The following is a 12,395-nucleotide window of genomic DNA, read 5'->3' as shown; positions in this document are numbered from 1 at the left end:
ATTTATTTTTTAATGATAAAGACTCATTCAACAGTTCATTACACAGTGACGTAGCCTTTCAGTTATGTCATTCATCAAAGTTATTATTTTAACAGAGAACTGAAGACGTTTGTGAATCTATTAATTAATAATTTGTTCTATAAATTCATTAAACTAAGATGAATTTCCATTAATGCTATTCTGTGAAAACAACAATTAACTTTAGAAAAATTAGAGACAAAATTTTCTTTATAAGCAGAATTATCGATGTTTGCTTACAGGCTTTTGGTTATAGGGACATCCAGCGCTGATGGGACACTCAAAGAGTCGTCTCTTATCCTCGTGTATTTCCGGAAGTGGTCCACAGGCACCAGGACATCCTCGAGAGTCAAAATTATGGATTTCGTAAAGACGTTTTCGTTTGCAGTTCTCATAATTCCAGTTCTTTGTCAAATTGAAGTATTCACTAGGATGCGAGATGCCAGGAAGATCAGGACTTGGAATGGTATCCTCCTGATACCACACTTCACATTCACCATTCACGCCACTCTATAGAAATAAGAAGTAAACAAAAATATAGTTGAAGACATACAAGTGACTTATTTTACGAGTGTCTTAAGGCTTGTAATTAGGAAACACTTTTACCTCCATGACGTTGTAAACCTTGGATGACAGAGTTGGATATTCTTCGCTTATATTGGTCATCAATTGCAGCTTTTCGAGGATGGACCTCTTCAGGTTCTTTCCCCAGATGTCATCTTGAGCATCCATCGTATAGGACACGATCTAAGGAAGAAAAAAAAAATTTTTTTTTTCATACTTTTTTCGACACCAACTCAATTCACCAATCATTTTCTGTATTATTACTTTGACTTCAAAATTTCTTCAGTAATTTATTTTTTGAAAACTTAAGCTACTCCTGCTTAAGCTACTGCTAGCAGTATAGAGCTCTGATTAGCAAAATAATTAAAGTCAACAATATATAAAGAAGGAGTTAGTAACAGACTTGAACTGCGCTACTAAAAACCACTAACAATCTATGAAGCTTATTCTTCATCGCTAACTTACTTATAAAATATTATAAATAATATATATAATATATATAAATAATAACTAATTATAAAATAGTTTAAATATTTATATTCACTTTATATTGACGTAAAAAATAGTATTACTGATCATAAGCTAAGATTGAAATCCATCTTTAAGTTAATGGATTCAGGCTAAAGATTAACTGACGATTGAAAATTGAATTTCAATGATTAAACTTTGGTAATCACAAGAGAAATACAGAAAAGTGATTTAAAACAAAATAAAGAAGCTCCATTTACCTTTCCGTTCCTGTATTGAAAGATCACCGGCTTTTCTAGTGCAGCTTCCATTTCAGGATCTCGCCTATAGTGAGCTTCTTCGGAATCAGTCTCAGCGTTATCTGCCCATACGTTCTTGATCTAAGAAAGGAGAAATATTGCATATTTTAAGGAAATCGAGTGGAAAAAATAAAGAATTACTTTCAACATAATACATCGTGATGCAAATGTTATGCTAATATTTGAGTGTTTAATACACCCATTAGTTTTACAACTCTCAATAGAAGGAGTTTTCACTTCCCTGGGAGATTCTCCATTTTTTTAATGGAGATTCTCTATTAGCCTAACTTTGGCTTACTTCTATGACGTGGTGACACTATTATGTTGATAGCCAAGCGCACTGTTTCTATAGAACAACCACAGTAGGAAAAAATCCCCTGGCACCTTGAATGTCCAAGCTTTGGACATTGTTTGGGAATGTTATGCTTCTTGCATCAGACTACTAGCTACAGGCAGGGTCGGTCCGAGAGTATCTGATGCCCCTGGCCAAAGAAAATTTAGGTGCCCCTATACATTGTCTCTCTCTCTATATTTTGTCATACTAACACAAGCACACGTACACCTACACATGTGAATATTTATAAAAATAATAGCGCCCTAGGCAATTGCCTTGGTTCGTCTAATGATAAAACCGGCCCTGCAAAGGTAACGAGCTCTTTTGTAATTTGTGTTGACGTCTAGTACTTTGAAATGTCTAATTCTGATCTGCGTTAAAAAAAGAAAAAACTCTTAAAAATGATAACGTAGTTGAGATGTTGGGTATAATAAGGAATCTACAATAGGAGCAAGTTAAAAAGGAAATCGGAAATAGAATGTAGTTAAACCAAACAGGTAACGAGCTCTGCAGCAACTGCAGTCGATTTTATGAGCTAGGAAAATTCCAGCGAAACAGAGAAATTCCTGTAATGATTGCAGTATTATCTCATTATAAAGATGAAGTTTTGGAAATTATAGAAAAATAAACATTTTTACTATGTAGATGGATTAGAAATGTGGACATTTAAAAGAAGAATGGATATGCATATTCGTATTATATGAATAGAAACACGCTATTCTGGTTCGGACGTATGATGTACACCGTGCAATATAATTAAAAATACCATTGTTTGGAATTCAAAATAAAGCATGGAATTTGTGGCAAAATCCATCCATCCATTTCTCGTCCGACCGAGACAGGTTGAATCCCCTAATTAAGGGATTAATGCAATTAATATAGCCAGCCTGACACACCTCTGTCCTTAAAAGGACTGGCTTAAAGGGGTGAAGCAAGAATGCTTTTCATCTTCCCCGTTATCTGTAGAGGACAGTGTAGGGATAAGGTGTTATTGAACTATTAAAGCTCAGATCATGGCAGGAGGGTAGCAGCAATAGCCCAGCCTCAGTTAGAACTTCATTGGTACAGCATTGCCATCCATTATCCTCCCAGGGTGGACCGACCTATTCAATATTCCTGACACACCTCTGCTGTAACCCTAAGGGATCTTATGTCTGTAGTATGTGTTCACGCGGACGGTTTGCCTGTTTTAAGGGACAAAAACTCCGTGTTTCCGGGAAAAAAAAATTTCCTTCCCGTATGAGACGGGATTCGAACCCAGTGTTTTATTTTATTTTTATTATTATTTTTTTTTTTTCAAACAAACAACTTCGTCAAAACCAACTCAGCTACGGGTGAAAATATAAGAACAACAACGAATAAATAAAAGCAGAAAAACGATGTGAAATCCAATAAAGCAACAGTTTTAAACGAATAAATAATTTTAGTCGATATTATATTTCATGTTTAATTCGAAATATAATATCGAATTAATCGAAAATTTGAACGTGTAGCCGCTTTCTACTCGAAATCGTCAGTTATACAAATTGCGACAAGCTGATTTGTCTGAATTTGCGGTTATAATCTTGAGAAATAATGTTCATCCTTAAGTAGGCTGACCATATTTCTTTAACCATGTACTTTTTTATCACCATATTTATGAAAAAGTAAGACGATAAAAAAACGTTTTACTTTGCCCAGTATGTAGGGTGATAAAACGTTATTATTGCTTCTGATTTGGTACGTGCTGAAGAAAATTTTGGTTCATGCGTTTTATTAATCAATGTCGACGAGTAGTCACTTGCGCGGGAACTTTGGCCCTGATGCATAGTATGATAAACAACAAGAGCTTAACTTGCTGCAATTTTAACAATGTCGCTATCACCATCACGTATCACAAAAACGAGCTGATGTTTTTAACTGAAGCCAGAGTCTTTTCAGCATTCTTGTGTTTCTGGCTACATAGCCAGATGTCGCTTCTACCTCCATGAGCAACGCAAAAATGGACATTACAATGTTGGCATACCACTTTTGTTCCATCACTACACAGCTTGTCCATTTTAATAAATTTGAATTCTTTCTGGAGATCGTCATTAAAATTACAGTTTCGCCTCTTTGATATTGCAAGAATAGACTTGAAGCTTTAAAAAGTAAAATGTAAAAATTTTAAAGATATGAAATTTAAACCATCCCCATTGAATAACAAAAGCCACTGGTTAGCCTACAGGCAAAACAAAAACTCGGAGATGCAGGTGTTGCCAAAATGTATTTATTATTTTCTCTGAATAAATCGCTGCAGATACCGATATTTAGTATCGAACAATGCGACTCCATGGTTATACAAATTACTGGTATCCATGATATTGATATACGATTATAGTTTATGGATAATAATTTGTGATCGACTAATATTAAAGTATATTTATCGTAGTAATAATAATATGTGGGTACATCAGAGTGTGGCAAGTAGGGGTATATGTAAGTTCGATTCACTTAAACCTTGGTATTCCAGGTCTACCTACTCACTGATGAGACCTCAATAAAGGTCGAAACCAGTCTGGGTAGTAACCTCTCCTCATAATGTAAAACAGTAATACATCTCCTAGGAGCTGCGTTTTACATTATGAGAAAATATTAAGGATAGTGATGGAGCTTGCTCCACCTTTGCTCCGAGTTGCCCTAGTGTTGTACCACCCAGGTGAGCACTTACGCCTGGACTCGCCGATAGTTCTTCGTCATGAAACTCTTAGATTTCGATCTCCGAGTTTCGTATCCGGCTTTAAAATAATGAGGGATTTATTATCCCCCCCCCCCTTTACTTAACTTATATTTACAGGTTTTATTAAAAACGGGATAAAATTGACATTTTTATTAAAACGACGGGACGACCGGGAAATAAAAAAAAAACGGTACTGTCCCGTTCAAAACGGTACGTGTGGTCAGCTTATCCTTAAGTTTTGGACACCAGTGTATGAATTTAAAGTTGTAAACTTGAAGTATTTCTTAGTGAAGTTTTGACTAGAAAGTACATAAATGTTGTGCTGCCATCTACTGATAAAAATATGAAGTAGTTTGCAAGTCGCATAACTAGAATTATGTAAACTGTACATGTTAAAAACGGCAAACCAGTGATGTAAGTAACCAAACCGGCTGGTAAGATTTAAAGCACGTAGAACTAGTTATTAAATTAGACCATTGTAGAGAATCAATACCGGTTCAAGTACAGAACCCTGGGCAACATCGTTGTTATTTTTAATATAAAAACGTTTGCTTATATTACATAAATATAAATCTTCTCTCATTTTTAATAACACTGAGTGCCCCCCCCCCCTTTTAAAATGATTACATGATAAAACGACAAATACAACAACGTTATGCCAGGAGTATTAGGAACAAGAAGGAAGAGTTTTTGGCCATGGTTGGCACTTCGGCCACAGGTTGTCGGTATTAGTGAAACATGGCTGACAGAAGATGATAAAGCTAGTGGGATTGAATGCGACGGGTATAGCGTGTTCAGGAGTGACAGGGTGAATAAAAAGGGGGGAGGAGTGTTATTGATGATAGCTGATGATCTTCAGCCAAGGAGTAGTTGAACTGCATGATGGGGGAAAAAGCACATTTGAGGCTGTTTGGTGTGAGATACAATCCAGCAGAACAAAATATACAATTGGGTGCTGCTATAGACCGGGTGATGGAGTGGATGGTGGGGATAGTATGCATAAGCAAATAGAAGAAATGAGTGGAAGGAGGGTGATTATTATGGATGATTTCAATTATGGTAACATTGACTGGAAAGAGGAGAGGGCACATGGGAGGAAGGAATTGGATTTTATGCGGTTATTAAGGGACAACTATCTACGGCAACATGTATTGGAAAATACCAGGGGGCAGAGAGTGCTGGACCTAGTAATTGCAACCGAGAATGTGGCTGTAACGAACATGACCATGTTGCCACCAATTGGTGAGAGTGACCATAAAGTCATGACTTGGAAGGTGGCTAAAGGAGTCGAAATTACAATTAAGACAGGGTACATGTGGAATTACCGGGCTGGTAAGTATGACAAGCTTAGGTGTGTGCTTGGCTCAATGCCATGGCATGTAAAACTGCAAGGGCTGGATGTTGATAGTGCATGGGAGGTGGTTAAGAACTGTTTGCAGGAGGCAATGGTTGACTGTATACCAAGAGTCCGAATAATAAATCAATTAGGGGTTAAATGGATGAATAACACTATTAAGCTTGAGCTGCAAAAAAAGAAACAATTGTGGAGGAAATTTAAGGAGAAGGGTGACCATCAGGCGCAGGAACAGTATAAAGCTCAGGCCAGGATGGTAACAAGGGTGGTAAGAAAAGCAAAAGCAGATTACGAAAGGAAATTGGCCACGCAGGCTAAAGAGAATCCCAAACAGTTTTTTCAATATGTTGCAAGTAAAAGGAAAAATGCTCATGGTAGAATGATCTTAAAAAATGCTGAGGGTAGGGAGGTAACCGAATCAGTCGATATTGTGGAATTACTGAGCGAGCACTTTGCAAGAGTATATCATCCAGGTGGTGACTTTGCAGGAATGGAAGAACCAACAGCTTATACTGGAATTGTGATGAATGAAGTAGAGGTAACTAGTCTATTACAGAACCTGAATGTCAATACATCTGTGGGATTGGATGGTATACCAGCTCGTGTCGTACGTGAAGCGGCCAAAGAATTGTCAGTGCCCTTGACCATTTTGTTTAATTTGAGCCTCAGGACTGGGTCAGTCCCAAGGGGGTGGAAAGAGGGGAAAATAGTTCCACTGCACAAAGGTGGTTCCAAGGCTGCTGTTGAAAATTACCGGCCAATCAGCATAACAGGAATCATTATCAAGGTCTTAGAGAAAATAGTCAAGAGGAAAATAGAAGATTGGATAGAAGAAAATGGGATACTGTATCGGGGACAGGATGGTTTTGTGAAGGGTAGGTCATGCCTCAGTAACTTGCTCACGCATTATAACACAGTGACGGCTGAACTGGATAAGGGTAATGGGTTTACGGTGATTCTACTGGACCTTGCCAAGGCCTTTGACAGGATACCACATGGAATTCTAATCAGTAAATTGGGGCATATGGGGATGGACATAGGATTGGTGAGATGGATAGGAGGGTGGTTGACGGAGAGATATCAGAGAGTGGTTTACTCAGGAGTAGAGTCCACAAGACGGCCTGTGACTAGTGGCGTGCCACAAGGATCTGTTCTTGGACCACTGCTGTTTAATTTGTTCATAAATGATACAGTTCATTTGTTTGCGGATGATGCGAAGTTGGGTAGGGCAATAGTGAATGCAGATGACGTCAAAATTTTGCAGGATGATTTGGATAGATTGGAGGTCTGGGCTAAGGAGAATGGATGTCAGTTTAATGTGGCAAAATGTAAGGTTATGCATTTTGGGGTGAAAAGATTGGCGGCAGTTTACTGCATTGGTGGAACCGTGCTCCAGGAAATTGATGAGGAACGATATTTAGGAGTGTTGGAAGATAAGGAATTGAAATTTAGGGGACACATTGCAAAAGTGGCCAAATCAGCTCATCAAATCACTTGGTTGCTGAAGAATACGTTGACAAGCAGAGACAAGCAGGTTATTGTTCCTCTGTATCGAGCCTTGATAAGACCCCATCTAGACTACTGTGCTCAGATTTGGTCACCTAGGTTTCTTCTTGATGGGGAGGAGGTGGAGAGGATCCAGAGGCGAGTGACCAAGATGATAGCAGGTCTGTGGAATGAACCGTATGAGAACAGGTTGAGGATTTGTGGGTTGCAAAAATTGGTTGATAGGCGTAGGAGGGGAGATATGATTGAGACATTCAAATTACTGAAGGGTTTCTATAAAATTAATTCAGAAGATATTTTTGAGAACAGGGCTGGTTGTGGGAGGACTAGGGGACATCCATGGAAACTGGACAAAAGCGTGGTTAGTAAAGGTGTTAGAGCTGGGTTCTTTACTTTTAGAGTAGTGAATGAGTGGAATGCGCTCCCTGAGTCTGTGGTGGATGCTGTGACAGTGAATGAGTTTAAGGCGAGGTATGATAGATACTGTATGAAATGTCAAATAGTTGTGATGAATATGATTTGGGGCCTCCCTCGATGAGTCTAATGACTCCCTGGAGTTGCCCGTAATAATAGTAATAATAATTATATTCCTAAATAAATCCAGTGCATTCTGTAGGATTCCTTGACTAAACTGAATAACTGCTCTAACAAATTTGGTTAGCAAATAATCATCTAAAAAAAAACAGAAAAAAAACCGATTATTTTTAATTTGTACTTTGATTTAAAAAACATTCAGGATTGATAAAATATTGAACAGAATTAAATTGTCGAAAGGAAGTTATTAATAATATAAACCTTTCATGCCATACTATCCCAGCATCCTGTACAAATCAAACTTGAGGACATATATTAGGTATTTGATTATGATGATGATAAAATTAAATTAAAATTGAAACAGTATTTATTCGGATATACACATTATCAAAAAATTAACCTAATAATAAATAAATTTCTCCTCCGTTAAGAGATTTAATATCTTCGGACAAATATCAAAATAGAAATTTGACCATATTTAGGGTAATTATCATAAAAAAAAATACGTTTTAAAAAAATTAATTATTGTTTAAGTTTAAAATATACGTTAAACGCTGTTTGAAGTTATTTAAAATCATTGATAATTAATAAAAAGGAAAAAAAATATAATATAATTCTGTTTTAATATTTTTATTTATTTTAGTCTCCTAATTGCCTAAGTGTGTCGATTTTTTGCATTTAAAGTCAAACATTAAAAGCAGCGCTGTTTCTATAACGTAATAGTTCGCATATATATCACAACCAATCCCGCACTGCCACGTGCCAAAAATATCGCCATCTTTTGGACCTTGTGTAAACCAATTAGTTAAACCTGATTACATGTGAAAAATAATAATTACAAAGAAAAAAACCCTTTGTTTCTTTTTTTTTTTTTTTTTTTTTTTGGCACACATTAGACATTACACTATATATTTCTACCAGAAAACAATGTCGGTCTTTAAAAATATATTTGAACTTACGTGCATGGTAATGGTGTCTGCATTGTCCACATGTAGAAATAAATCAGCATAAATGATTCCTCCGATTTTTTCTTCGGACATATCAGGAACAGCAATTGTGCTACTGGCATTTAGATTGTAATGATAGGTTCTTCCCGGTCTAAATTCTAAACAATTAAGAATGTAATAAAATAAGAATTTATCTATAATAATATTGTAAATATAATAATAAAATTTAAGTATCATTTAATACATCTAAAAGAAATATAATTAAATTATAAATTAAAGTTTTACTTATATATCATTTTTTAAATTTTATAATTTACTTTTATAAGAAAAAAAAAAAAAATTAAGAATGTTTTTTATAATTTACTTTTATAAGATAAAAAAAAAAAAAAAATGCATAAAGAACCACGAGGATTTGAATGGGGATTGAGTATTCAATCCAATACCCTTGGAGGGTAATGGATGGCAATGCTGTAGCCAATGAAGTTCTAACTGAGGCTCGGCTATTGCTGTTACCCTCCTGCCATGATCAGAGCTTTAATAGCTCAATAACACCTTATCTCTACATTGTCCTCTACAGATAACGGGGAAGATGAAAAGCATTCTTGCTTCGCCCCTTTAAGCCAGTCCTTATAAGGACTATAAGGACTAAAGAACCACGAAGACTGGAGAAAATTGATATATCAAGTCCTTTTTAGGACCTCCAGGTCAGCGGATAGCAATGCTGTAGCCAATGAAGCTTTAACTGAGGCTCGGCTGTTGCCGTTACCCAGCCATGACTAGAGCTTTTAGCTCAATAACACCCCATCCACACAGATTTTCTTCATTCAGATGACGGGATAAAGAGTCAAGGACTCAGTCCATCCCAGTTCTTATTAGAACTAAAGAACCACAGGAACCAACAATGGGACAACAAGCTTACCTCCATCTCCACATCCACAGCAGATCATTCTATATGGAAATTCCTAAACAACCTCAGGATCAAGCGCAAATCCCTCCCCCCTCTGCAAGCAGAACAGCAACTTGCATACACAGATGCGGACAAAGCCGAAGCCATAGCAAGAAACCTAGAGAAACAATGCAGTCCTGCATATGAGAACCTAAACATCAGCCACGTATACAAGATCCATCGTAAAGTCAAGTTCACAGTAAATCGTCCCGATGTCAATCCAAGTCCTATAATGCCTACCTCACCTACCGAAATAATCGGCATCATCAACCATCTCAAGATCAAAAAAACCCCAGGTCCTGACGGCATCACTAACCAAGTCATCAAGGCACTACCACGCAAAGCCATAGCACATCTGGCAAACATCATAAACTCCATCCTCAAATGGCAGCACTTCCCCCAGTCATGGAAAATAGCTGACATCATCCCAATTCACAAACCAGGCAAAGACCCACACCTACCTGAAAATTACCGTCCCATCAGCCTGCTATCCAACTTAGGGAAAATAGCTGAGAAAATCATCCTCATCAGACCCCAAGATCATGTCAACCAATTAAATATCATTCCAGAAGAACAATTCGGCTTCAGTCAAAATCACAGCACCACCCATCAAATCCATAGACTGGTAGAATACATCACCACAGGATTCAATTGGAATCAACACACTGGAGCTGTCTTCCTAGACATCTCAAAGGCCTTCGATAAGATCTGGCACCAAGGCCTCCTCTACAAACTTATCATCGCTAACCTTCCACTAAACATGATACAGCTGATCAAATCATACTTTTCCAACAGGAGGATGCAAGTCAAAATCAATGAAACAGTCTCAACCCAACGGAAAATCCTCGCTGGAGTTCCTCAAGGATCACTGCTAGCCCCGATCCTGTTCAACATCTATATGGCAGACATCCCTCAAAATCCTCTCACGTCCACCATCGCCCTTTATGCTGATGACACGGCTATTCTAGCCAGATCTCGCCAACCACTTCTCGTCACCAAAAAACGACAAGACACCATCCTGAATCTAGAAAAATGGTTTAAAGACTGGCGACTAGAATTAAACCCCCAGAAAAGTACAACGATACTCTTTACAAGAAGACCAGCATCTCCTAAAGGAGACATCAACTCTAAAATTCCCTGGAAAACTGAAGCAAAATACCTAGGAATACTTCTCGATAAACGATTATGCTTCAACAGCCACATCAAGAGCATATGCACCAAAGCTTCAAGTTATCGCCCAGCTATACCCCTTGATCAACAGACACAGCAAACTAAGCTCAACAAATAAAATACTACTGTACAAGACAGTGATCCGTCCCACAGTCATATACACCTCCCCAGCCTGGAGCCATACCTCCAAGACAAACATCCTCAAGCTACAAAGACTACAGAACAAATGATTCTGGACGCCCCGTGGTTCATCAGGAACGCCCAGATCCACCGGGACATAAATATCCCCTACATCTCTCCACTACTACGCTCCCTAGCAGAGAAATTCTTTATGAAGACATCTATCCATCCAAACCAACTAATACAGCAAGCCGGAAACTATGACGGTAATGACCACTGGAAACACAAAAGACCGAAAGCCATCCTAACACCCAACGACGAATAACCACTTCTGCCCACTCAGGGCGAGCTGAAATAGCTCACAAATCTCCCCCATCACTGCTCCCGAAACAGACAACAGGGAATACGAAAAGCGTCAAGCTTCACTCTCTGCGCCATATATGTCCTGTGTCCTGTAAAGCGGGCGTTAATTACTAAATTATGATGGCGGTGTTAATATTTCCAGCTAAGCGTGTGGCCTGGAAAAGCCATGTAAATATGAAAGAAATTATATTATATTATATAATTTCACATCTTTCGTATGATATCACATCTATCGAAGCTATCAGTTCGATAGATGTGATATGAGCAAAATATGAACGTTATATTTGAAATTTGAAAAATAACTGCCAGAAAAATTGAAATTACTTAAAAGCTTTCAATCTTCTTTTTAAATTTACTTATAGTGTTTAATCAAATATTACTTACGTATATAACCTCCATCTCTTCTGTATGGTACTGTGCCTAAAATTAAAGAAATATATTGAATTTATGAGATTATAAATTTCTACTTTTACGTAATTAGTACTGTAACATGTAAATAAACATATCGTGCTTCCGCGAACATTTTGCTTCATCTTTGATAACATCATATTTCTTTTTTATGTAACAAATTATATATAATTTGTTAAAAAAGATAAATAAAGATAAATTTAAAATAAAACTTTATTTAATATAAATTTAGGAACATAAAGGAAATAGATATTTTGTTATAACTTTAGAATTTTCAAATAATTTTTAAAAATAGCTTTAACACCATTTATAAATTTGTATAATAAATATTGGAAAATAGCAAACTGAAAATGAATAGGATGTCTGATCTGAAGTAATTCTATCTGAATAGTATTAATGTATTCTGAATGTCTGAAGTAGAGGAAATTTTTTCTGGTAAATGTTGCAAAGTGTACTTAAGAAGAGGCTAAGAAAATTTGTAGAAGAAAAACTTGGAGGAGAAGCAGAAGGTAGAGACCAAATAAGAATTGTCAGGATCAGATTTTCACTTTACAATAAATAGTTGAGAAATCATAGGAATATAATATAATAACGATTTGTATTTAGGTTTTGTAGATCGGGGAAAGGCATATGACAAGGTGCCAAGAGAAAATTCTTATAACTAAC

General features: G+C 36.9%; 1 protein-coding gene across 1 annotated transcript in view; it reads right to left on the bottom strand.

Annotated features, from left to right (window-relative positions):
- The window catches only part of LOC150093014 (vitellogenin-1-like), a 53,045-nt gene that overhangs the window by 22,231 nt on the left and 18,419 nt on the right, over window positions 1-12,395 (bottom strand). Inside the window, exons 4-8 of the mRNA XM_090413989.1 lie at window positions 11,706-11,741; window positions 8,735-8,880; window positions 1,311-1,430; window positions 625-765; window positions 259-528 (exon numbers count right to left, since the gene is read on the bottom strand). Coding sequence (XP_090270115.1) covers window positions 259-528; window positions 625-765; window positions 1,311-1,430; window positions 8,735-8,880; window positions 11,706-11,741 — 713 coding nt within the window. The remainder of the gene's footprint in view (window positions 1-258; window positions 529-624; window positions 766-1,310; window positions 1,431-8,734; window positions 8,881-11,705; window positions 11,742-12,395) is intronic.

This window comes from Typopeltis vanoorti, chromosome 24 (assembly GCF_054136105.1).
Source record: "Typopeltis vanoorti isolate ZY-2024b chromosome 24, IOZ_Tvanoo_1.0, whole genome shotgun sequence".
Classification (NCBI taxonomy): Eukaryota; Metazoa; Arthropoda; class Arachnida; order Uropygi; family Thelyphonidae; genus Typopeltis; species Typopeltis vanoorti.
Note: the sequence above shows the minus strand (reverse complement) of the source record. Positions and strands in the feature narration are given on the sequence as shown.